Source organism: Stegastes partitus, unplaced genomic scaffold, assembly GCF_000690725.1.
Source record: "Stegastes partitus isolate 25-593 unplaced genomic scaffold, Stegastes_partitus-1.0.2 Scaffold230, whole genome shotgun sequence".
NCBI classification, from domain to species: Eukaryota; Metazoa; Chordata; class Actinopteri; family Pomacentridae; genus Stegastes; species Stegastes partitus.
This window is the reverse complement of record NW_007577961.1, coordinates 262363-288209: the sequence shown is the minus strand read 5'-3', so window position 1 is coordinate 288209 and position 25847 is coordinate 262363. Positions and strand designations below refer to the sequence as shown.

The window sequence follows — 25847 nt, the reverse complement described above, 5'->3', positions numbered from 1 at the left end:
GCAGTATCTTAAATACCAAACTAAAAAGATAAAAAACACCACACCTTATTTTTTGTCAAAACTGTATTGTTTTTAATCTTTCCGAACGAAAGATTTTTTCACAGTATCAAAAGTGAATTAAAAAAAAGAAACAAGCCAACATACACTTGGCTATTATTGGTATAGTATAAATCTACATTCGAAACATTAAGATAATCTTCTCTAACTGAATATAACCTGGAAAGCATCAGAGATGTTATATTAAAACAAAATCTCAGCACAGATTCAGGAAAAAAAATCATCCATTTCAATGAAAGCCATCAGCTAAAACATTGATACTGGTGTAAAAAACCCAAGGCCCGTGTCCCAAAGGTCTCTTCTGGGATATTTGTCATCAAAAGACAATCAAGACTTAGGCTTCAGATAAGTTAGCTGAGGTGGGGGGTGCCACCAAGGTCACAGTACAGGGAAAAGGAGTAGTATGGTTGAAAATGTACCTCACACACACACACGCAACCCTCAGAAACGCATGACAAAGGCTCAAAAGGGCCAAAAATATTCACTCAGTATGTACAAGCATTGAAAGTAACTGCGTCAAAACAAGGTGTCATCGTTCCAACGACAAAATGAACATTGCACACTGGTGTAACTGTCACTGCTGGGACGTACGGATTAAAATAAGAGCTAAAGAGTGAGAAAATTGTGGTAAAGGACTTTCTTCTACAGATGGCAAGAGTGTATACTGGGTATCACTATAAGAGATAATTGCTCAAGACTAACACCAAAGGAGGTTCGACACTGAAGAAACAGACACATTTCCCAATATAGTAAGGGGACAGTGTTTAGATTTTCTGACCCACACATCATGCATGGGGACATCTTTGCAGGGGATACTTGATTGTTTTTTAAGATGCATCCTGTGGGGAAAAGTGCTCTATTACTGTGTGTTATCAGCGTATAATGTACTGTCAAACATTCACGTTTTGTTTTTTTAAAAATATAAGTCCACAACATACAGCAGATAGGTGAAGCCATTTCTTCTTTCCTTTTCTTTTTTAAAAAAAACTCATAGATTCCTAAATAATTTGTTGATCACCATGGAATTTGAGACAAATATTCCAATTCAAAACCATGAACCACCACCAGCTGCACTACGGGCCACTTGGGAGTAAAATCAATGTAATCGTTGTCACCATTGCTCCCTGCAGAAGAGGACTCGCATGTTTTTTCTTTAAATAGGTCAAAATATTGTCTTGTGCTCGTTCAGTGCATACAGTGGAAGTCTCAGCAGCGTCTAGTGAGACCGGTTTGGTGGGTCAGAAAGAATATAAGAGATGATGAGCACCAAATTGAATTGATTGGAATTCAACGTTAAATGTCTCAGATTTGTGATAAAAACATTTATTTCATGTAAGGTAATTGTTTACATACTACATACGTAAGCACATGGCTGCAGTTGATTCAACAGACTGTTTTCCATTTTTGCATCTCTCATTTAGTGAACATTGCAATAATAGCAAAGGGTAGAGTTGGCCTTGAGAATGATCCCTGGCTTGTTAGCCACAAGTTATGTTTCAGTCTTCTGAATGGAGAGTATGTTTTGAACCAGGGTCCCTTGGCTTAGTAAGGAAGAGAAGAAAACTGGGAATGAGAGAAGGCCTCAGGCCAAATGGGGCTCTACTGAAAGAGTTTGTGGTGTGAAGTTTTTTTCTCTGGCACTCGTCCAAGTTATTGAGCTGCATTGGAAGGAACCTTTTTGAGGCTGAAGTTGGACCAATTCACTGCTACCTTCTGGCGCGTTTGTTTCGCAGAATCGAGGCAAAACCTACAGGGAACAGAGACAGACAAAAGGAAAAAAGGAGAGTAAACAGATGCCAGTTTCAGTGAAGCAGTTAATGGAAATCTAACAGTTCGGCACAAAGTGTGTTGAAAACACTGCAGTGTTGAGCTTACCTTTTGAAGTATTCCACTTCCCGATCAATCTCATCCATTTCTGTTGGATCCACGTCTTTAGGGAGAAATACATCATCTAAAGAATGAAAATAAAGATTAGAATGCAGATGAACCGATCAAAAATGTAGAAATAATAAGTATGGAGTGTGAGTGCTAATGAGTGCTGTAAATACAGATTTTCTCTCATACCAAGAGCACTGCTGGATTTTTCACCCTTGTTCTTGTTCTTCTTGTTTTTCCCCTTGGATTGCTGCTGTTGCTGCCCGTTTGCTGGAATGGTGGGGTGAGCTTTGCTTTCTGATTCCTGCTCCGACCGACCTCCTCGTGTGTCACAGTCACCTTTCCCCCTTTGTGCACTTAAGGGGCCACCATTTGCTCCATTTGTTGCATGTTTGGATGATCTGCTCTCCTCAGCTTTCTTAGGCCCATTTCGCTGGCTGTCCACAGAGTGCTGAGGGGGTTTGTTTCCAGACTTTGAGCCGTTAGCTGCCATTTCTTTAGGCTCGCTGACTTTCTGTGCTTCATTCCCAGAGGCAGCTTTGGTTGTTTTGTTGGAATTCTGCTCCGACACAGACTGCTCCTGTTTTTGCTGCTGCTTTTTATTCTTTTTTGACTTTGCACCGCCGTTCCCGACTGTCGCGTTCTTGGGATCGGGGGTGTCCTCTTTCGATTTAGCCGTTGCTTGGGCTGGCACCTGTGGCAAATGGTCAGACCCGGCGGAAGTGCATCTTTCTGGGGAACGAACTCTTATAAGCTTTGAGAGACTGGGGGTAGTGTGCAACCGCTGGATGTCCTTTGAAGCAGCACTTACTGCTGACGCAGTGGTGGTGGTGTTTGGAGACGAGACGACGGTCGTATCTTCCCATCCGTTAACCAGGTCCAGGTGGCTTTTAAAGGTTCCCAGTGAAAGAGGAGAGAGGTCAAGGTCTATCTGCTGCAAGTCAGAGGAACCGTTGAGATGGGACAGTAAATGATTTCCCTCCAACGTGGCTGCCTTCTTTGGGAAGTCATTGACATCCAGATTGAGGTCGTACATGCTAAATGAGGCCCGGATTGAGTCTTTGATGGTGTTTTTAATCTCTTCTAGCCGACTTGTGAGAAAACTGTTCACGCGTTCGAGTTCCAGCTGAGGCCAGTCCAGCAACCGACTGGCTTCTGAACCGTCTTGGATGGGCTCGTCCACAGGCTCAGATGAGCTGGAGTGGGGGTCACTGCCTGCAGCGCCCAAGGTGCCCTGTTGAGCTTTTTCCTACAACAGACATGGTACAGATATGAAAGCAAAATAGGTGACACACAAAAAAGATAAATAAAAAGATTTTTTTAGATATTAAATCTGTAATTCTATACATTAAACTATATATAAAGTTTTGTTCTATATTGTGAAAACATTTTAGATAGTGACCAAAACATGTCTGTAGCCCTGAGTATCAAAAAGTACCAAAAGTTTAGTTCTTGATTTTAACTTGTACTCCTAAAAACATAAAAATCAAACCTTGTATAACAGGCATTTCTTAGTAACAGGCATTCAATAAATTTACATTTTTGTTTTACCACTTATAATGCTGTTGTTATTTGGGACAGAGTCTACCAGTCCTCCCACACAGAATTCAAAATGCCTCCCAACCCACGAGGGATTCACAGAAATCGATGCTTGCATCTAATCCATCTAATCTGATTTCCTCCTGCTGCTGCTTTTGACTGAACTTGACCACCATGTTTAGTTATTGTTGAGCTGCTCGCAACGTCGAGCTTTAGCTAATGACAACTTCTTTAGTAAAGTGAAAAATGCAAAACTAAGAAGGGTGTTGACAAAACTATACTCGTGTTTCTCCATAAAATATTAAACAAAATCTCCAAGACCTAATGCATTGTGTAATAAATATAAAAACAAACAAACAAAAGACAAAACAAACGGAAACAACACACACACATGCTTTATACAGTTACCACACCTTCTTCTTCTGTTTGTGTCGAGCCCTTTTGGCAGCCTTGGCACTGTTGACAGGTTTGGGCTCAGAACTGTTTATGAAGTCTAGCAGCTCGTCCACGTCCCGGTTGTCAATGGCACCGGCCACTGTCAGTTCTGAATCCTGACGCTGAGGCAGCTCTTCTTTACGCCGGGTCAGGCGCGAGCGAAGTTTCTCTCGGATCTCAGCGTAGTTTCGGCTAGTCGGTGCAGCTGGAGGCTGTGACCAAATAAAATACAGCAATATTGGGATCTTTTCACCACAGCAGCTTTTAGAAAATGATTTACAAGTGTGTAATAGGAAATGGCACTTCTACTTCAAAAGACTCGACAACAAAAAGTTTCAAAGTACCGCATTGTGTCCAAAGAACTCGCAGTAGCAGCAATCGCAGTACTTCCCATCCTTCTGGTTGGTGGAAGAGGAGGCACAGGAGCTCCTCTCAGAGCTGCTGTCCTCATCCTCTCCCTCCTCCAGCTCAGACGAAGGGTGGCACAATGTCCCATTCGTCACTTTGTGCCCCTTACACGCTTGATCCCTGCAAAAAAAGAAAGAATTGATATGAACCTCTCAGAATGCATTGGTATTACAATTTGTATTTGCCATAGAAGTGATTTCTCAGTTTCACATTTTCAAAAAGCAAAGTTGAGACGTCAACACTAACCTGCAGGCCCCAGCTGTTAAGTGGCCTACATTGGAGTTGGCCACTGTTCCCGGACTGTGTCCATTACACGAGTGGTTACAGCCCATTATAGATGTGCCCAGTTTGCTGTGTTGTGTGTTCACAGCGGGAATGTGGGAGTTTTTGCATGGACTGGGCTTGTGGACAGATGTTGGGCTATCTGGACTGGGAGAATTGAGTTTGGCTGTAGGGCCGTGGAGGTTTGGTACCAGCGGGGAGAAGGGAGCGTGGGCGGCCACACCAGTGCCACAGGAGGAGGTTACATGGCCATGCTGCCCAGAGTTCGGCTTTGGAGGGAGGAGAGAGGAATGCTGGGACGACAGGCCGGTGGGACTGTTAGGGGGTACCGACAAGTCTGTGTGTTGATGGTGGTCACTGGGATGGAAGGCTTCACCTGGACAATGGAAAACATCAATACAAGTCACTCATAGGTCACACACTGAATCATTTCTTGACAAAGTGCATCACCACATATTCAGTTCAGCAGTTTGAATCATGACAGTTTTTATTCTTTGTGTCTGTACAGATTACTGTTGTTCCAAAGTCCAATTACTGCTAATATAATTATTACTAATGTCTTAACTGTTTGCTAAAAGGATCCATTTATCTACAGATTAACAAAGGTTTTGCTGGTTTCTTATTTATTTTGGGACGTTTGTGCTCAAGTAAAAGGACACTTTTACAAAAATTATACATTAAAATAACTGAAAATCAGGTTGAACACAACTCGATAGTGTTCATTAAAATGTGTCAGATACATATTGATTTCTTATTCCTTATATAGATTTTAAAGAAGAAAAATGAAGCATTCAGATTTATTGTCACATCACACAATACTACTGAGTCTGAAGAGATGAAAATAAATAATTACCTGGCGGCGTTGGTCGACGGCACACGGTCTTGAAGTGCTTGGGAGTGGTCTTACAAAGGTCTGCTGAGGTAGACAGAGGGTTCCCAGCAGAAGATCCACTGGAATTCTGGGATGACGGGTGACTGTAGGGACACACTTTGGTCCCTGACGTTTTAGCAGATTTCCCAGGCGCTTCATGAAGTCCTCTTTTCTCATGACAGACTGATCCTGCTGTTACACCTGCAGATGAAAAACACTTTTAAAAAGGAATGTACTGCGGATTTAAAGCAACATGACAATTGCAACAAGAAAGGGAACGACTTCTTTAGATGGCAGTCTTAACTTTCGTTGACTGACTGTCCTACTAACTGTAGTTACTGTTGTATTTGTGGGCACCTAATGGTTAAAATGTTATAGTTACAGATTTTTAGGGTCCTCACCCTGAGGGAAAGGACCCTTTCTAGCTGAAGCAAGAAGGGGTCCTTGCCCCTATTGTTCCTGTATCGTTTCTTTTTCTTATTATTATTTGCCGAGCGAACGTGAAAACCTTAATTAGACCCCTAAACACGCTCAAAAACTCACCAAAATTGGCACGCACCTCTGACACGCCCCAAAATTTGATAAAACGAAAAAAAATAACCCCCAGCAGTCCAAAATGGGCTCTCTAGTGCCCCCTAAGCACACAAAAAACACACTAAAACGGCCCGAGCAGCCAGTAGGAATGTCATAGAGAGATCAAACTAACACCAAAACGTTTGTCTCAATATCTCCCATAAATCTCGTGCTGACACCCCTAACCTATCTTAAACAGGAAGTCCACAATTGGCTTTTCAAAACAAAAAAAGGACAAAATCATCCTATGAACTTAAAGCTACATATCTCTAAAATGGTAGCAGATAGCAACACTATGAAAATTGCCTATTAGTAGGTCAAAGTCTAGTGAAGGGGAATAAATTGTCAAAATGGAGGTCAGACGGGCATGAGGTTGCAATACAGAGCGAGGACCCGACCAATGCTGCTTGCAGCATTATTATTTTTTGAGTCCATATCACAAAATAAGTCCCTTGTCTCGGGGAGTTTGACAGCTTTCGATCAATGCTCTTTACTAAAACAATTTCCAGATGCTGAGACTTTGGTTACTACACACTCACTTTTTGGATTGTCTATGTTTTGTGAAAGTTTTTTTTGGAGGCATGTTTAGGCGTGTCCTGCTCACGGACAGTGATCTTTCCTCTGCCAAGGCATGAGTATGTAATCAGTGCCATTTGTTTCTCTTGTTTGCCTTGAAGATTACGCAAAAACTACAGAGCTGAAGCTTATGAAACTTAATAGAGAGATCAAGCAAGGATACAGGATAAGCCAATAAAATGTTGGTATGGATGCAAACATTTTGGGTAAAACTGCAGGATGCACGCTCCAAGTGGCTTTCTAGTTTATTACTGTTATAAGAAAAACAGCAGCATTGGATTGTATTTATTGACTGTGAAGGATAAAATCCATTTCTGCTAATTAAAATAAAGACAATGAGGGAGAACTACAACACTTGAATTATTTACCATGCTGTTTCCTGTTGGGCAAAAGTAACTGTACCTCTTACCGGCTATCACACACTCTTGTCAGCAGAAGTTGATGCAAGTCACTGTAACTTAATGCCCACTTAAACATTTGCTGTGGTAATGAAGTACCCCAAGATGCTCTGTTCCGTCCACCTGAAGACCAACATTTGTTTGATGTCACTTCAAGCATAATCACCTGCCCCTTTTTTTGTTTTTGCTTTTTTTGTCTTGGTAAATTAAATTAAGCAAAACATGCCACTTTAAATGTGACTTTGCCTCCTGAAGATGGGCATGAACGCCTTCACAGTGCACACATGCATCACTTGACTACTTTCACTTACGCTTGTTTAAATACAATTTGGCACCGTGACCCATTTTGAATATTTGCAAAACTAAAAACAAAACCTGAGCTAGGCGTCGGGTAAACTCGGCAATGTGGTTTGCTGAGAGCCAAGAAACGGGGAGAAAACAGACAAAGGCAGAGTCATCATAGATGTCTGCTTCGCTTCACATCGGTAAACACCTGCCTTCTGGAGGTAGAAGACAAACATGTCTCACTTTCACATTCATTTCTTCTCTAATGGCACATCCGTAAGTTGTTATGGTTAGAAAATGTTCGAGCTACGTGGTGCGCCTGACTTACTTTGTGTTACTGTACTACTACACAACAGATTACGGAGGCAGACTTTAAACAATTTTCTGTTTGTCTTATCTGTAATGTTGTAGGAGTAGAAAAACGTGGTGCTGATACATCCCAAGTTCTTCAAATTCGAAAGAAAGTCATGAAATTAGCTTCTGTTTTCATTTATCAACCGTAATATATATCTAATTTAGCCAAATGTGACCATGATCCTATGTTGAGAAGGACATGAGTGATGTTTTTTATCTTTTCTGGAGTGTATAGAAGCTGCGACACTTGTGCTGCGTCCTGTGATTTTGCATGTTAGTTGTCCTTACATAAATATATTTGGCTCTGCCTGACAGAGCTTGTACACTGCAGAGCTGAGATTCATCTCCACTACTTTTCGCACCTTATTTATATTAAGTGTGTGGGTAACTGTTAATTCGAGAAAGCAAAAGAGAGTTGAGGGGAGGAAAAAAAAAAGTCTTTTGTTCTCCAAATACAGTAACTTCTATGTTTACATCACACATGGCACATTTGTTACTCACATGGTACAGTCCAGTTCACAGCATTAAACTGCTTGTCCATTGTTAGTTGTTCTTTTACATCTTTAACACTGCAGTAAGATTATTTGTGCTGTGCAGTTGTGAGGGTAAACAGGTACAACAAAAAACACAAATCTACAATTCTATCTGGAAAAAAAGCATTAATAAAAAAACAGTTCAAGAATTACAATGCATGCTCTCACTCTGCATCACACCTATGAATATATTAAGTGAGTTTAATGCATGTAATAAATGCTTAGTTCTGTAGTTTCCTGTGGCTCTGAATAATTTGGTGTAATTGATTGAAATGATGGGCTGCAAGGTGGATCGGTGGTTAGCACCGCTGCCTCGCAGCAAGAGGGTCACTGGTTCGGGTCCCGGTGAGGACACCCGGGATCTTTCTGTGTGGAGTTTGCATGTTCTCCCTGTGCAGCGTGGGTTCTCTCCGGGTTCTCCGGCTTCCTCCCACAAGGTCTAAAAACATGCTGAGGTTAACTGGTGAGTCTAAATTGTCCGTAGGTGTGACTGTGGGTGTGCTTGGTTGTCTGTCACTTACTTTTCTTGTTAATACGATATAAATGGGGATCATCATTGAAATTTCTTAAAAATAGTTTCTTCAAAACTTTATTCCACCTTCCATATTACTGAGCTCAGAAAGAAAGGCACCATTGGTTCTAACTTGTTCGTACATTTATTGCTAATAAGAAAGCTAACAAGCGCTGATTCTAACAAAAATGCTGTGTCTATTAAAGAACACTGAAACTCGCAACACAGCGTAAAATTTAGGTTTGTGATGTTTTCAGCGATTACCGTCAGAGTCATTTAAAATATCTGGTTTTACAGCGTGTTGACAGACCTTGTTGTGAGTGCGACGAAGTGTTGTGGTTGCAGTGTTCCCCTCCGTTGGTGTGGGCCGAGTTCCAGAGACCTGACAGTTTGTGGGCTGACAGGAAGGAACTCGGGTCCCAATCCACAGTACTTTGCTCCGGGTAACCGTTCCCACAGCTCTGAGACTTACAGGAGGAAGAGTGTGACAATGGCACCTGAATTTCAAGAGGGGAAAAAAAAAAGCAAAAAAACCCAGCACCCAATTAGTTAATCATCCGGCTGTCTGCACAGGCTTACATTCTGGCAGTCGTGGCACCAAACTAGAGTGTTACGCGACGAGGGAAAACATTTTAAAGATGCATTAATATATCTTAAATGTGGCACTCTGCACTGTTCAGCAATTCTACCCTCTTCAGTCTGTTTAATATTTTTAACATTTGAGCCAAATATCAACAAAACATCTTAAACACCATGTTTGCCTGCAGTCTACTTTAAGTGTGATGATACAGCAAGTCTTCAAAATTCATGCAAAGTAATTATGTAAAAACAACTAAGAAAGTAAAAGTAAGGGATGACTCTGCTTGGCAAAAAGCAGAATATATAGAGACGGATTTATTTAGTAATGCAAATGAAACGCTCGACACGATGACTAAAGCTGACAGAGTCTCAGCGGCCGACGCAAACATAGTTCAACTAAATAGTAAACAGAAGTTGTGAAAAGCATCCAGACATCTGACCCAAATCAGTCCCTCTTTATTTACCGGTGTTGGCTGCTCCTGTGTGCTCCGCCTCTCCTCCTCTTCCACACTCTTGCAGCAGCTCTGACAGATCCACAGAGGCACCTCTCCCAGCAGGGACTGAGACAGCGAGGGCACCGCGTCAGCAAGCTTACGCCCTGGCGCCTCCCGCAATAAGGCCTGGGAGAGCGCAGGCACGGCGTCGGCCAGCTTCGTCCCATGGCCCCCAGGAAGTCCGTTCACAGAGCTTGCTCCCCAGTCCTTAAATTCACGATGGCACAGAAGGCAGCATGTGTGCATGGGCTAAGTAGAAAGAGAGAGAGCATAAAGGGGTTCAGCGTGAGACTGTAATTACCATTTAAACTGGGATCTGTAGCACATAATTTTGTTGGGTAATTAGCACCACGATAGAAAGCGAGGGTCTAAGTGGTTAACTGTCTTAGAATATTTCCTTCAGTGATTAAAAATGCCAACTGCGTATGGCAGGCAATCAAACAGGTGATTTTTGATACAAGTCAAAGCTATATTCACAGAGCTCATTAGCACATATTTGCATTAAAAATCTCAGCAATATGTCGCATATGACACCCTCTGTCCTACAACAGCTGATCCAGGTGGAAATAAAAAAAGAGTTTAACAAGACAACACAAGGGAAAAACTTGAGGAAGATCAAATGGGGATGAATTCCCCTTCAGACATGCAAAAGATGCTGCATACACAAAGGAACAACATAGCATAATAACAACAGAGACACGTGAAATAGGGAACATAAACATCTGATGAATGTAATCCAAAAGTCATCAGGCCACTTCCAGGTGTCATCTAACAACAGCTAATCATTGCATGCGTGCATATAAACAGTTTATAAGGTTTACTTTGCTAAATCTAATACAAAAGTGATGCAAAACAATGTGCAATTCAAAAAGGTCTATTTAAAAGGATGAATGAACACATCTGCACTACAGTTTAAATAAAAATGGAACACTGCAGCGTTCACAGGAGTAAGATTTCGTGCAGGGCTGTGACAAAAACAGACAGATATGTAATGCAATCAATTCGTCCAAGCAACTGTCAGTCAGGTTGTAAGTGGTGGCTGAGAGGTCAAGTGCAGCGTCGTGGTTACCCTCAACTTAGACAGCCAACGTTACTGTCCGTTACTGTCTCCGATTTAGCTAGACATCATTAGCTGACAAGTTAACAGCTTGCACGCAAACTTTTTGACATCAGCTCCTGCTATTCTGCTACAGCAGAGTATAGTGCGGCTGAAAATGTCAGTAATGTGACACAGTGGAATAATACAAACCACGTCTGAGAGTTAGCCCCCCTAATTATTACCCCGTTATCCCTTCTAGCTAACTAACTAGCTGATTAGCTAGTAGCAGGTTAGCCGCTGCTGCCTGAGTGGTTCCTATGGATGCGATCAAGTGTAGGCAGCAAGCACGTTTGCAGCACGCTAGCTGAAGATGATAGCCCGGCTAGCATGCTGGCTAACGCTAGCTGGGCGGATGAAGAGTTGTAAACGCTGGAAATGGGACGACCTGTCCGAGGCACAATGTCACCTGTCCGGTGGGAGAGATGGACTGCAACGCTAGCCTCACTGCCTGAAAGCCGCCTGTTGGGGGGACGATTCTGCTCGCTAAGTTGAGCTCATTATTTATTTAATTACACATCAAACGACGTAAAGCTCTACATTCACGACTTCTACATTAAAACTACAATCGCTTCCCACCAACCAGCGGATGCACACAACTTCACCTCTGCAGGGTTTCGCCACAAGAAATAAAAGCACAATGGAGGATGCTTAGATTAGCAGAGTGGTGCTAGCACAGCGGCTAGCTAGTCTGTTTTAAAGGCAGCGATTGGCTTGCTGCTAGCTACCTGATTCGCCCTGGTGGCGGCCAGCCTATCCAGCCCAGCATCTCCGCCGCCACCGCCAGCTGCATCGCCGGGAGAGACTGGGCTCTTCGGTACGGTCTGCTGTCCAGGCACAAGCTCCTTCTGGGCGATCCCCTGCTGCTTGCTTTTCTTCCTTGCCATCACGACGGTGTTTATAATACGCTTTGGCCAAGTTTGCACCAGTTTCGATGATTTTAAGAGCACACTTTCGTTTCTTCTCGGACCTCAAAATGTTCTCTATCTCCTCCAGTCAAGACAACAGTCAATATGGCGGAGGACTGGCACACTCAGGAGTTCAAAGGTTAAAGATACTGCTGGCAAAGAGGCTTCACTGCCATACGGAGAACACAGCTGTAACCGTATCCTGGCGGTGAAGCCACGCGCCGCCATATTCAGTGAGGGCAGGCCTCCCCTCCCACTTTCTCCGGTATGTGAAAAAACGATTTGAACTGGTCCTCACGTTAACACCAGCTACTCAAACAACTGCTAGTGAGTTTGGACATATTTGTTGAGCATATTATTATATATTATATTATCATATTCTGCTTCCCATATTTAATGATGTGAGAGAATAGATAGACATATAGAGAGAAAATTAGGTGTTGTGAAGGCTTGGGTTGAGGTAAAGATGCAGGTTTTTCAGACGTCGAGGATGGCAAGAGTAAGAATTACCACATTTAAGGTTAACAATGACACATGCAATATGTAACAATACAACCTTGTAAAAATTACCAGCTCATGTACAGTGTTAATATTACTATTAACACATAATAATAATAATAATAATAATAATAATAATAATAATTAGGGTGCATGAGGGAGAGGTTGAGGCTTTACAATGACGTTTCCGTTGTCTCTGACGCCTTCACTTGCTTTTGGAAATATTAAAATTGGAGCGTTAATACTGGACTGAAAGCAAAACAAACATTTTTGAAACAGTGTTTACATTAGTGAAGTAGTAGTCATTTCTTAACGTGCCTTTAATATAGTATATGCATTTTTTTTTACACAAAATAGTAGGTTCTGTGAGGTAGTTGAACTGTCTAAATTGTAGGAAGAATAAATGATTTATTTCTTTTTTTAACCACCCAACAGATGCATAAATGTAATTAACATGATGTACCATGATGTAACATGATTGACGGCAATGTATGCGATGGAATGCTGTTTTATTCCATGTAACAAAAAAAATGTAATAATAATGATAAAATATAATAATAATAATAATAATAATAATAATAATAATAATAATAATAATAATAATAATGACAATAATAATAATAATAATAGCAATAATAATATGTCCATAGAACCTTTCAAAGCTGGAGATACAGAGTGTTGTAAAAAAAAATAAAAAAATAAAATCAAAATACACAAAACATTAGACAAAATATTAGAACAAAAAAACATCGGTGCAACTTTTCAAAGGACAATTACAGAGCATCAGGGAAATAATATGAATAAATATATTCCTGTGAAACAAATTGAATGAATCCTAAAATAAGTAAATGAGGCAAGAGATATACAAATAAATGTATTGATTCAATAAATAGGTTTATGTTCGACAACTTGTATTTCTTCAATATGCCTCCCTTATTTATTTCAGAATTTAGTTCAAAGCAATATTTATGAATTTAATAGGAAAATGTATTTATCTATGTATTTTTTTTTGGCACTACGCCTGTTAAAAAGTAATTTCCATGAAGTGAACTGGGATTTCCGAGCTTCCACTGGGCCCTTGAATGCAGCACCGGTGTTGAGGTCTGTGGATTGAGGACGTAGCACAGACTCAGCTCCATCCACTTCTGGCTGCCGACGCTTCTACCACAGTAGCTTTTCCCCCTTTTTAATCTGCGGTCGTTTCATTTTAACCAAAAATTAATCACAATGGAAGGAAACGTTTGCAACATTCAGGTGCTGCTGCGGGCTGCAGAGTTTCTGGAGAGAAGAGAAAGAGGTGAGTGTTTAATGACAACTGTCAGCCTGGAGGGGAGTTGGTAGGTTGGTTATTGTTGAAACAACAAAATGCACCAGAAAGCCACGATTACTGTGCATGCAGAGGATAATGCGCAGACACGGGACTGTGCCGCGGTTTGACATCCCATCGAGATTCTCGGTAGACGGTTATTTTAGGCGATCTGTGCCATTTGACTCAGTGACCTACATATCGGTCGCATCATTGTACTCAAAGGCGCCAATCTGGGCTCGTTTAAAAAATGAATCCGGGCGGTGCTGAGCGGATCTAACAGTGAAGGAAAGTGAGGCTGCAAACAAACACAAATACTGCAAGTTTCATTCAGCGATCGAGCACCACAGACACGGTGTTGGCTGTTTTTACCCGAGAGGCTGCAAAACCGGTTTCATAATAGCGGAGAGCCGGTAGCTTGATGGCGCCAAAACCAAAAAACAAAACGTCCAGCTGATGACAGCAGGACAGCTTGTGTCCCAGTCTTTTCACTGCAACGCTGATCTCATCTCACAGCTTAGGGATTCACACAGCGATGCATTTACAGCACAGGGATTCACACTTTGCACAATTAGAGAACTTTGTCTTTACCAACTGCTGCCTTTGTGCACAGCCCTTCACTCTTTTGTCTGCTGTGTGTTTCCTGCACAGAGGCAGAACATGGATATGCTTCGGTCCTGCCTCTCAGCCCAGGTCAGTTGGATAAGAGAAGCAAACAGAAGAACAAGAAGATATCTGGTGGTGGCAATAGGTGAGTATTTTTACATAACAGGCAACTGACAGGAGGGTGTGGCTGTCAGTCTGAGTTTCAGTTTTGACAGAGCACCCTGCTAGACTTGAACACCGAACACTCACACAGTCACTGCAAAGAATTGTCACATACAACTCTAACTGAATTATCTTTTTCTGTAACTGCAGGTCAGTTCACAATGAGCTGGAAAAAAACAGGTGATTCTTATTTTCCTGCAAAATCAGCAAAAATGAAAAGCAAATGGCTGTTTTTCAGTTTTCTAAAGTTGTTGCATATTTTTTGTGTTTCCTAGACGAGCCCAGCTGAAGCACTGCCTGGAGCAGCTCAAGAAGCAGGTTCCCCTGTCGTCAGACTCCATGAGGAACACCACGCTCAACCTGCTGAGACGAGCCCAGCTCCACATAAAGGTACCACCTCAAAATCCTGCAAGCTCAGAGCAAAAAGAACACAGCCTTTACCAGACTCCAGAGCCCTGTGATTTTTTGCTTCTCTCAGCCTTCGGTCTCTGCTGTGTCTGAGCTTTGGTCTGCTGCTGCTGCTGCTGCTGCTCACTTTGATTTTGCCTCTCTGTCGATTCATTTCAGAAGCTGCAGGAGCAGGACGAGCGTGCAGAGCAGGTGAAGGGACGCCTGCGCTGGGAGCAGAGGGAGCTGAGGGTCCGGCTGGAGCAGCTGCAGAGAGGAGGCGAGAGGTCGAGGAACGACAGCCAGGGGTCCACCATGTCCTCAGAGAGGTCGGACTCCGACAGAGGTGGGTTACGTCTCTGTGTTTGTTCTTTTATTTTATATACTTTCAATTTACTAGCAGTGTTTCCTCAAGTATGTTCTTTTACTCAGCAGTGCTTTAGTGTGTGAGTTGCTATTTTGTTGGTTCTGGTTCTGTTAGTTAACATTTCTGGGTCTTTTATCCAACTCAGTCCATTGTGATATTTTTAAGTGTGCATCTGTTTTGTTATATTTTTGATCAGTTAAAGCTGCTTCTTTATCTGATTTGAAATTTTAAAATGTTTATCTGGATGGTATCTATATTTTCCCATCATAAATTTAGAGCATTTCTTTTATTTGAGCTGATTTATTATTGTCTCTTTTTGTGGGGATTTTATGGTTTATGCAGTTATAGATTCACAAATAGGATGTTTGCTATATTACATTGGCTTGCAATCACGTTTTGCAGAGTGGAAAACAGTACAATCTGAGTTAAATTGGTACTTTAAAACTATTTCAGCCATTAAAAAACAACTGGATTGGCTATAATGTGTGCTAAGGAATGCTGTTATATCCAGTGTTAAAATAATAACAATAATTAACTTAATTTTTATAGCACCTTACAAAGTGTTTTATAAAACATTACAATATCCTTAAACAGTGCAAACTTAAAAAGAGCAATGGCAGAACATCAGTGAAACAATATAAATCCATAAATAAGTAAATATTCCTGTGAAGTAAATAATTGGATATGAAATGAATCCTGAAATAAGTAAAGAAGACGTACAGTTGGAACCAGAAGTTTACATATGCTGTATAAAAAGACACAAAACCTTTTTTTTCTCACTGTCTGACATGAAATGTAACTAAACCTTTCCTGTCAGTGAGGATTAACAAAATTATTTCTATTTGCTAAATGCCATGATAATGAGAGAGAGAATTTTTTCGTAATGTGCGTAACAACCCCAGAACAAAAGCAAAAGACTTTGTGAAGATGCTGTTGAAGCTGCTAAGAGAGTCATTATCCACAGTGGAACCAGTCCTGTACCGACATGGACTGAAAGGCTGCTCAGAGAGGAAGAAGACATTACTACATAGCAACATAAAACATTGTTTCATTTGGAGGAAAAAGGGGGAAGCTTGCAAGCCTGAGAATAGCATCCCAACTGTGAAGCACGGGGGTGGCAGCATCATGTTGTGGGGGTGTTTAGCTGCAGGAGGGACTGATGCACTTCACAAAATAGATGGCATCATGAGGGAAGAACATTCTGTGGAAATATCAAAGCAACAACTCAAGACATCAGCCAGGAAGTAAAAGCTTGGGTGCAGACCACTAAATTAGTTACAAAGTGGCTTCAGGACAACAAAGTCAGTGTTCTGAAGTGGCCATCACAAAGCCCTGATGTCAATCCTGTAGAAAATTTGAGGGCAGAGCTTAAAAGGTGTGTTACAAACCTGACTCAGTTCCACCAGTTCTGCCAGGAGGAACGGACCAGAATTATATCAAACTATTGTGAGAAGCTAGTGGAAGGAAACCTAAAACGTTTGATCCATGTCATACAGTTTAAAGGCAAAGCTACCAAATACTAAGGAAATGTATGTAAAGTTCTGACTTTGAAGAAAGCAAGAAAAAAAAATCAAAAATATTTTCTCTCATTATTCTGGCGTTTAGCAAATAGAAATAATTTTGGTAATTCTAACTGACCTGAAACAGGAAAAACGTAGTCACATTTAATGTCAGACAGTGAGAAAAAAAGATTATATGTCTTTTTATATGTTAAGTCGCTGTGAAGGCTGTAAGAAAACTTCATCCTAACAGCTCTCCATGTGTCCTGATTTGTAGTTGACACATTTTTCTTGCTAACTTGTGATGCTCTCTCATCATTTGAGGAAATTAGTTATTTACACCTCGGTGAAGTCTTGCGTATCTGCCGTAATTAATAATATTGTTACACAGTTACCTGCATTGAACATTAATTTGTTTTTTTTCATTTTTATGACCCAGCCCTAGTTTGTAAGTCCTATGCCAGATGTGAATTTTCTCATATTTCCTTCTGCTAATGGATGTGATCTGTTGCAGAGGACGTGGAGGTTGACGTGGAAAGCATCGTGTTTGACTGCGTGGACTCTGACGGACTGAGCATTGCACACACCGGTGCAGATCACTGTTACTCCAGCATGGACAAGGCCTGGCTATGACAGCAGTCAAACCTACGGTAACTTGTTTATTGTCACCTGGTGGACGGACGAAGGAGAAAACATTCCAAAAAAAAAACAACAAAGGAGGAAGAAAAAAGGAGGAAAATGTTACTTTTTTTTTTTATGTCACAGAAGGACTACCATTTGTCGGACTACAAGCTAAACTTTGGTTATGAGTGAGACGTGTCCATTTGCACTGAATAGCAGTTAAAATCACTGGGCTGGGATGGACGCTACATTACGCATATACTGTATATTTTCCGACAACAAACATTAGAGTGGCATTTTTTTTTCTTTATAAGCCATGATGTGTCGAGCAGTCATTCTTCTTTATCGGCTTTGTAAACTCAAAATAAGGGCTTTTTTTTTTTTTTTTAATTCCAAACTTTACTACAGTATGTCTGTACTGAATTCTGCCTTAAATCTGATTCAGTCTTGTATTCTATACAGCTTTTCCTTAGCACTAAGTTCATATTTCAGTAATGTCATGTTTAGCATGCACTTCAACATTAATTATGTGCTATGTTTTGTCCTTTTATATAAGTTCAGTCATTTATTTCGCTCTTCTTATTCTGTTGCACATAACGTCCACACGTTGCACTTGTTGTGTCTCAAAAAGATTTTTCGGGTGTATCAAAACGACAATAACTAACCGGTCATATTTGCACAAAGATATCTGGCCGTTAAGTAACACTGCCGAATATCAATTTGATGTACTGGTGCGCAATTCAGCGTGTAATTTACGTGCAAGGATTTCGATGCCTGTGTTTAAGAGAAATTGAAAGCATTAAGGGGCTCCTTGCGCAGGTCTAATGACAGTCAGTTTTGTTCACTGCTAATATATTAACTGATGTGTTTCTTAGAGGTGTCCGCCGTCAGAGCTGTACACTTCATCGCTTGTGCATTTGTCAGTTACGATGCTAATTACAGCAAATTCACCAGTCAGACAGGCAATGTCCACTTGTAATGATTATGCAATTTATGCTGTATTACAAGTATCATATTCATTTCTATATATTTAAAAAAAAAACTGAAGGTGCTTTTTTCCTTCACTTTTGTATATGCAAGATGCCTTATTACTTTTTTTTTTCTATTTTTTTAATTTGTCTCTCCGCCCAGTAATATTATGTAGCATTTTTGTACTGGTGTAAGCTTTTTTTTTTTTTTTTAATGAATAAATATTTTCTATATTTAAGTGCCGTTTGCAGTCTTTTCTATTTGTTCCCAAATGAGAGGGATTTATGTTCCTTGGTGTATTTTTAAGGGGGGGGGGATTATGTTATTATTCATGCTAATTATTCAGCAACCCCCCAGATTTGCCCTGTTGTTCCCATCTTAATGAATCAGGACTAGTGAACAAAAACACAGTTCATGTCAAAGACACCACAGCATTATGATTAGAAAGAAAATGTCCATTTATTGACAATTCTATTGATGGAATGAGAATACATTGCTGCATCACCAGGCCTAAGCTCAATGTACAATGCAAGCATTCTTTATGCCTTTTTAATCACTTTCAGTTGAGATAAAAACTCTTATCCACTGCAGCCTGCTCTTACCGCTGTAACAAGAGAAGCCAAGTGAATATTTTTAATAAGGCTATGACTGCCAATAAAATAAACTCTTTCCCTGTCTATGTGCTTCTACTCGAAGCAATGAGATGATCAGTCTTAGTTGAAGGTTTAAGGTACCATTGAGTGAACAAACAAAGACAACGTGATTGTATGCGAGATTAACACAACTGAAACAAATCACAAACAAGAAAGCGCTAATCAGAAATTCTGTAGAAGTGCTGACAAGACAAGAAGCTGTAAAGAATCACAAAATGCCGAGGCGAACTCAAAGGAACAGAGTAGAAAGCAGACATTGGTGATGGGCACAGAGGTTGAGTAAAGGTCTGAAGAACAGTTTCAGAGTTGGCCATCATCATCATTTTATGGCACTCGAAGCCACGCTCAGCCATTCCCTTCTAAGATCTCTATCTCTGGTGAACACTGAAATGATGCAGATGTATAGTATACTCAGAGTGACATGAACAGGGAGGCTGGAACAGGCTCTTGAACCCAGCTCAGGCCTTTTATGGTCCACCCACCACTTTCAGTTGGGACGTGTCCTCACAGAGGTGTCCAACCGTGACTGGGACCAATTAGTCTTACCCCAGTGCTTGACTGAACAATGAGAGAGGGGGTAAATATAAATCTGTCCCAGTGTCAGCGGCTGCAGAAGCAGTGGTTCGTGTAGCTCGTCACACATATTGTTTCTTCTGAGCATGTGAGGCGAGGTCTTTGGCTTTCTCTTTAGCTGCCAGTGCTGTTTCTCTTGCCCGCTCTGTGGCAGTTTCTGCTAAGGTTCTGGATGGAGTCTCGCCTACAAAAGAACAAAATTCAGACCATAATTGAGTGTTTATGTAGTTCAGGAAACCCAGTGATGTTCCATAACAGATGTGAACTGTCACTGGCACTTGCAATCATCAGTATAATCTGCACTGGCTTTCAGCTTATCTGTTTCCCAGCAACATTAAAAGAAGAAAAAAAAATCATTACAGAGCTTTTAGCCTCAGTCAGCAGGGTTTCAACAGGATACAGGTGGAGGTGGATGCTCTCAAAATACCAAACAAGTAGATTTTACGCATATAATTAACACCTTTGCTTTGTTTAGATTCAGCTATCACAACAGTGGCTGAAAACTGACAACACATTTTACATTGTTAGACTTTAACACACATTAAACTGTCCTATTAAAAGATGATTGTACCTTGGATGGTAAGTATAGTCGAATAAGCCGGGTTGTTACAGACAAAAGACTAAACCTCTTTTGTGAAATTGATAATGAACGTCTCATTATTGAGCAATTACTATAGAAGTAATTACTAGTTGTAGCTTTCACTGCGATTAAACAGTTGACAGGCAAACTTTATAGCAGATTAATTAGTGCTGAGCTAAATCTTAATTTTCTTGTCAGCCTCAGTGAACCTCTTCTTCTTTATCTTTCCTTTATCATAGCGCAAACTTTGACTTTTCATAATTGCAGATATTACAAATAAGATAAACTATGCATTCATTCCAGCAATTAATGTAATCCAGTGCACTAACAACTACCAGGGAAGTTTTTTATGCCTCTGATCCATTTGAAGTACTGTAGTATTTAGTGTCTGCCAATACGGAGTCTCATTCCAATACCATTTTCCTAGATGCAAACACTTCAAGTACATTAGAGTTATTAAAATGAAGTTGATCTATACAACTGAAGAGCTCTGCAATGCAATGAGTTAAAATGGTGTTTTTCCATCCAAGCTGTCATGAACCTTGCTGTAAAGCTCCTGTAGGTCCCTGACTGAAATGTATTGTCAATAAGGTAGGGGATCCAGTGGCTCCAAAAGACCCATATTCTCTGCAGGTCAGAAAATGTACCGCAGATTAACTGTATTAAATGGCTGTGCCAGCAGGTGGAGCCTCTTACTGTTTGATACTGTACCAGCCAGAGGAGGCGGTCACTTAGTCTAGACAGTGTCCCAGTAACAAATATAACAGAGCAGCTTTTGCCGACCATACTACATGTCTGTTGAATAAATATATATTAGCCCAGAACAAATGTCCTCCGTGCTCCATTTGTGTTATCAATAAATTCATTATGGATTGACATGGCTGGAGATTACTGCTTTAAAAACCAGTTTAAATGTGCATCCTACCACAAGTTGTGGTCTCCCTTTATGATATGGGACAGCAGACGTAAGCAAAGAATTAGGCTTAGGATCATGTTGACACCAATTAGCTAAAAAAAAAAGCCTTCATCTGTCCTCATTCTGATCGTTGAGATAACAACAGGACATCCCCAATTACTGATGGTATCACACACTGTTAATTAAATATAAACACAGTTGCACACATAATGATTAATTTAATGAGGACCTACCTTGCATTTTGGCGAGAACATATTCAAAGCTCTTCATGGTCTTTGTAACACTTGTCTTGAACCGTGCAAGTCCAAATTCCTAGAAAGAGAAGAGACAATGTCACCCAAGACAGAAAAAGATTGTTGGAATATATAATGACATATAACTCATGTCGTCACATGTTCACTGTTGATCCGGAGCTTGGCAACAATACAGGAACTCTCTGATTCACTGTCACAAATCATTCAGTAATTCACACCTTGGCAGACAGTTTGAACTGCTCAGCTGTTCTATCTTAACACTGTGTATTATGTTACTAATTACAGAATGAAGGATAGGTGGGTGAGCCTGCCTCTTGGCTGCCCCACACCACTTTCCCCGGGCTGTTACATAGTGTGGCGCTCCACTTTACTCTACTGACCTGAATTGCTCTTGAGAGCCCATAGACATTGGAAGAGATCCAAGCTTCCCTTTTAATCTCAGTCCAGCTGCCATTCTCGTGGTTAATTCCGTATTCACATCGCTCCTCCACGGACTGGGACAAACAGCAAAAAACACACCAACATGAGACCACGTTATAGTTCTGCACAAGGTTGAGTGCTTATAGAGGCAAACATTGAAGTACCATGAGGCGAGCGTGGCTGATGTTCCATGTTAGTGTGGTCATGGTTCTTTTCTGAGGGTCCACAATGGAGTCCTCGATGATGTACGCCGAGCTGGCCATGTGCTTGGGAAGATACCGCTCCATCCATCGGGGCGCACGGCTAGTTTTGGTCAACAGACGTCTGGAAATGAGGCAGTTGGTTGGAGTGACCTCTCGGAAAATGATATCCTCAGTCAAGACATGGTTACTAGAAAAGAAGGAAAAGGTACAGATTAAAACGATACAAAATGTCTGTGAAGGGCTACAGCTAATGATTATGTTTATTATAAATACTTCTGTATGTTATCTGCTTCAATTAAAACGATCTGATGCACATTTTATCAACTGCACTGAGAAAGCACAGATCAAAAAAAGCAGAATTTGGTTGCATGAACAAACCCCAAGCATGCTCTCTCCCTGGCTCATGAACAGCCCATCATATCCTTTAATGATGGGCTCCTTTTGCTTGTCCACAGCTACCTGGACCTCTCATCACTGGGACCAGTTGTTGCCTTTAAAAGATGGGCTTTGCACTATAAAAACACCAATATTTTAAATTACCCTGCCCCCCACCACTTGCACCTAAGCGACACATTCCCCGCTCTGAGGGCTGACGGACTTGACGTCAGGGTGCACATGGAGGCCGGTGTAGGGTTCCCGTCCAGTGACACTCAGTCCTAGCCAGCCTCGCCTTGGTTACCCTCCATACGCCTCTGGGTTTTACTTTCTCTCCGTAATTAATGCGTATCAAAGTGAGACTACTAATTTTTCTTATTTATGTGTGTGAATGTGTTTTTCACATTGTTATCAACATTATTAATGGTGCACCTTGAGAAATAGTCTGAAGTGGTTGAATTCAAAACAATTAAAAAGAAGCCTTTTTTCCTGCCAGTCCTCACTACAAATACATTATAAAACGTGATCAATAGTTATCGACACAGACTGAAATGCAAAGTGTTATTGTGATAAACTTTTCAGCTTAATCGCCCAGCCCTATTGTTCAGTCGATTGAGGAAAAAAAATGTTTTGTGCAGCCAACAGTTGATATAAAACAACACATACTCACATGTGAGAAACAGTAAGTAGCACTTAGAAGTAATTGTTTTGCATTTTAGCTTGATAAGACTTTGGAATAAATAAAAGAAAATAATAATTAACCAACCTATCAATTTGATCATTTTAGTTAAAGCTCTAAGAAACTCTAAAAGCTCTAGAAAAACACTTGCACAGAATGTCTTCTATGTGAAGGATGACATCATTAGATGAGGGTGGTTCACATGTTTTAATGTTTGGTATGTGGTTAATGTGTTTGAATAATTCTGCAAGGGATGAGTCATGTCAATGACCAAATAAAACCTTTATTTATTAACTAACCTGCAATACCCCAAAATATATTGGAAGAAAGAATCATCAGATTTTTAACTACGTGCCGATCCTTGAATTAATTACTTACGTGTTATTTAAGTGCAAATCCACTGGGAAAATTAACCAAATCTAGCTTAAAGTTGTGATACTTGATTTAAACCACTATCTCCACATACCTCATTCAAAAAAATTGCAAAAAACAAATTGTTTGCATTCACCATATCCTGTAAAAATCAAGAAGTCAATAGTGACTAAGCTTTGACCAACAGTCACGTCACAACAATTCAAGGATTTTCAACTGAACTGGATTGAACTGCATGCTGTGTTTGCACAAAGCAGATAAGAGACAAGGACACCGATTCAAAATCTACATAAGAAAACATATATAGGACAAAGAGGTAGTATTTTTTTCTCAGTATCTGTTTTTCTATTTATTGTGTTACCAAAAAAATGGCAGAAATTAAACTTTAGATTTTCTTTTGTGATGATTAAAGGCATTACAACTTAATCAGAGGACATTTTTAGGTTCTCTATACTTCTGCCCATGGTTGTGCTGTTTCCATAGAGGTGCAAGACTTTATATTGCAGTGAAAATGAGCCCACAGTGAGTGGAAATGTGACAGAAGCAAGGAAATGTTAGAAACTGTTGGGAGTTCAGAGGGTTAAATCAGTAGTTAAATGCTTAAAGGTTTGGACAGTAAAATGACAAAAAGGTAAGGAACAGCAGACTTATTCAGATTATTTGTTTAGGCTGACTAACAGTCCAGAATCATGTAATAGTAACACTAGTACCAGTATGTCAGTACTGTTTACTGCTTGAGAAAAAGTCACTTCCACCACTGTTTAACCCTCTCAGTAAACACATGTTAATGCATAATCCAAACTTGTCCCAAAGGTCTGCAAACGGGGTAAAGAAGTCGTAGTTTTACCTGTAAGGGTTGGGATATCGTTGCCAGAAAGCAACACAAACTTGGTCCCAGGTGTTTTTTAGCAAATCTGCGCAGCAGAAGTATTTCACCATTGTTCCCTTCGTTTACTTTGACGCAACCCTGAAACGGAACAAACAACAACGTGTCAGTTTGCCTGGTTTGTGCGAGAAGCTTTAAACAGACAGAGTTGGATGAAATGTCGAGAAGTGTGTCAATAATCAAGTAATTTACAAAAATGACCGTATATTCTGACATACACTATGACCGTTAGCACAGACAGCTTTTCCTGATCTTTCTGGCTAACGGTACTTGACAGCTGTCAGTCAAACACACGTAAAACACGCTCACAGCTTCACTAATATCACACTAAGTCTCTTGCTGTGACTGACAACAAACTATTCATCTGTTATTACGACTACAAGCTAATAAATTCTTCGACAGTGAGGGGCTACCATGAGATAAAACAGTCACATTCGTCACGTCCGCACTCCCTTAGCTTCCTCGTTAGCATGAGCTAGCCTAGCATGAGGCTACCCGCATGAATGAATGACTCACTGCGAGCTGCGGGGAAATTTCTCCCACACGCGTCAAACACGGTACATTTGCGAGGTTATTTCAGAGACAGAGACGTTTACCTGTTCGGCGACAGCGTTTAAAGGCTCAGAATTTGCATTTCCAGACTCCAGCGGAGATGAAGTTCATCGTGCAGCCACCGACAAATCATGTGAAGCGGAGTTGGGGGAAGGTCAAACATCCACGACACATCCGGGCTGCTGCAGGCTGCGGTGCCTGGTCGGAACACTAGGGGGCAGCAGAGGATCGCAAAATCCCCCACTGCTTCCTCTGAAAGCTTTTTTTTTTTGTTTTTTGTTTTTTTAAATAAAATTTAGGGTCAAATGCCTGATAAAATTGTCAAAACAGCTAAGACAGGTTCTTTAAAACATAATGCAGTAATTTATCTTCTGATTAGTTTTGTGAATCTGACCTTGGCATGCAATTTTTATTCTGTTTTTACACAACCACTCTAATGCCTACTGGGTCTCATGCCATGGATCCAAGATTAATGTGGTCCTGATAAAGGCACAGCGCTTCTATAATAACCTACAGCGCATGGAGGAATATAGAGAACAGTGGTGTGGGTGTCAAGAGCCACACATGGGTATTTTCTCTGCTGTAAAATGAATCACACTACGTAGGCCACATTTGTCTTCTTGATAATTACACGCTTTTTGGATTAACTTCGACCCACTTTTTTTTTTTTTTCAAAATTAAAAGTGTATGTCTACTTTGATAAAGCTCTGATTTATTTAATTCTATTCCTCTTTTTTTTTCTTTTTAATGCTCAGATGGATTTTCCAGCCGTCACATTCAGACAGTTAAAACGTATGTTTGCTGTACAGTGTAAGTACACAGTGTATGTGTGTGGTGTTCGACACATTTTCACATTATGCCAATATTTTCAGTTTTGCAATGCACTCAGAAGGATCTAACAGGCATTTATTCTTCTTTCATCGTACCTAAAGATGTACTGGACAAGAATACAAATGCAGCATGTAATATTTTATTAAATTCTACTTTTCATTCTTCTTAAATTAGAGGATTGTGGATTTGTGGTTCCAACACAAGGCATCTCTATGACAGAATGGATGTCATGAAGCGACAGAGCGCGCTACTATATTGGAGATGATGATGGAAAGATGGAGAATGGGGTCATAGACTAAAAAGTCAATAACAAGTCACACATCTGCGATGCATGGAGTTAATGAAGATGTCGATGCTGATTTTT

The 25847-nt window shown here is 40.6% G+C and overlaps 3 protein-coding genes across 4 annotated transcripts; 1 reads left to right on the top strand and 2 right to left on the bottom strand.

Annotated features, from left to right (window-relative positions):
* Positions 1 to 48: 48 nt before the first annotated feature.
* fam193b (family with sequence similarity 193 member B) lies at positions 49 to 11864 on the bottom strand. The gene is made up of 10 exons (XM_008281342.1): positions 11595 to 11864; positions 9741 to 10019; positions 9008 to 9194; positions 5450 to 5668; positions 4561 to 4972; positions 4251 to 4434; positions 3885 to 4118; positions 2122 to 3181; positions 1933 to 2008; positions 49 to 1804 (listed from the first exon to the last, which is right to left on the bottom strand). The coding sequence occupies exons 1-10, from the start codon at positions 11751 to 11753 to the stop codon at positions 1708 to 1710; spliced, it is 2907 nt and encodes a 968-aa protein (XP_008279564.1). The 5' UTR covers positions 11754 to 11864; the 3' UTR covers positions 49 to 1707.
* Positions 11865 to 13404: 1540 nt separating this feature from the next.
* On the top strand, positions 13405 to 18427 carry mxd3 (MAX dimerization protein 3). The gene is made up of 6 exons (XM_008281341.1): positions 13405 to 13569; positions 14230 to 14329; positions 14497 to 14526; positions 14622 to 14736; positions 14914 to 15079; positions 17114 to 18427. Exons 1-6 carry the CDS (start codon positions 13500 to 13502, stop codon positions 17230 to 17232), a joined length of 600 nt encoding a protein of 199 aa, XP_008279563.1. The 5' UTR covers positions 13405 to 13499; the 3' UTR covers positions 17233 to 18427.
* Positions 18428 to 18626: 199 nt separating this feature from the next.
* Positions 18627 to 24797, bottom strand: prelid1a (PRELI domain containing 1a). 2 transcript variants are annotated; one of them, XM_008281338.1, is made up of 6 exons: positions 24697 to 24797; positions 24062 to 24181; positions 21750 to 21975; positions 21546 to 21659; positions 21145 to 21223; positions 18627 to 19599 (listed from the first exon to the last, which is right to left on the bottom strand). In XM_008281338.1, exons 2-6 carry the CDS (start codon positions 24151 to 24153, stop codon positions 19478 to 19480), a joined length of 633 nt encoding a protein of 210 aa, XP_008279560.1. In that variant the 5' UTR covers positions 24154 to 24181; positions 24697 to 24797; the 3' UTR covers positions 18627 to 19477. The 2 variants fall into 2 exon arrangements, with proteins under 2 accessions (XP_008279560.1, XP_008279562.1); XM_008281340.1 differs by lacking the exon at positions 24697 to 24797 and adding an exon at positions 24319 to 24645.
* Positions 24798 to 25847: the final 1050 nt, after the last annotated feature.

Bases quoted from the DNA above. Each gene is read 5' to 3' on its own strand.
- prelid1a (XM_008281338.1), bottom strand. From the start codon at position 24,153: ATGGTGAAATACTTCTGCTGCGCAGATTTGCTAAAAAACACCTGGGAC. The intron at 21,224-21,545 runs GTCAGTAGAGTA...TTCTCTTTCTAG, and splicing joins GGCTCTCAAGAGCAATTCAG to GAATTTGGACTTGCACGGTT. The intron at 19,600-21,144 runs GTAGGTCCTCAT...GTTCTTTTGTAG, and splicing joins TGTTCTCGCCAAAATGCAAG to GCGAGACTCCATCCAGAACC.
- mxd3 (XM_008281341.1), top strand. From the start codon at position 13,500: ATGGAAGGAAACGTTTGCAACATTCAGGTGCTGCTGCGGGCTGCAGAG. The intron at 13,570-14,229 runs GTGAGTGTTTAA...TTTCCTGCACAG, and splicing joins TCTGGAGAGAAGAGAAAGAG to AGGCAGAACATGGATATGCT. The intron at 14,527-14,621 runs GTGATTCTTATT...TGTGTTTCCTAG, and splicing joins AATGAGCTGGAAAAAAACAG to ACGAGCCCAGCTGAAGCACT.
- fam193b (XM_008281342.1), bottom strand. From the start codon at position 11,753: ATGGCAAGGAAGAAAAGCAAGCAGCAGGGGATCGCCCAGAAGGAGCTT. The intron at 2,009-2,121 runs GTATGAGAGAAA...TTCATTCTTTAG, and splicing joins AAAATCCAGCAGTGCTCTTG to ATGATGTATTTCTCCCTAAA. The intron at 1,805-1,932 runs GTAAGCTCAACA...TGTTCCCTGTAG, and splicing joins GAAGTGGAATACTTCAAAAG to GTTTTGCCTCGATTCTGCGA.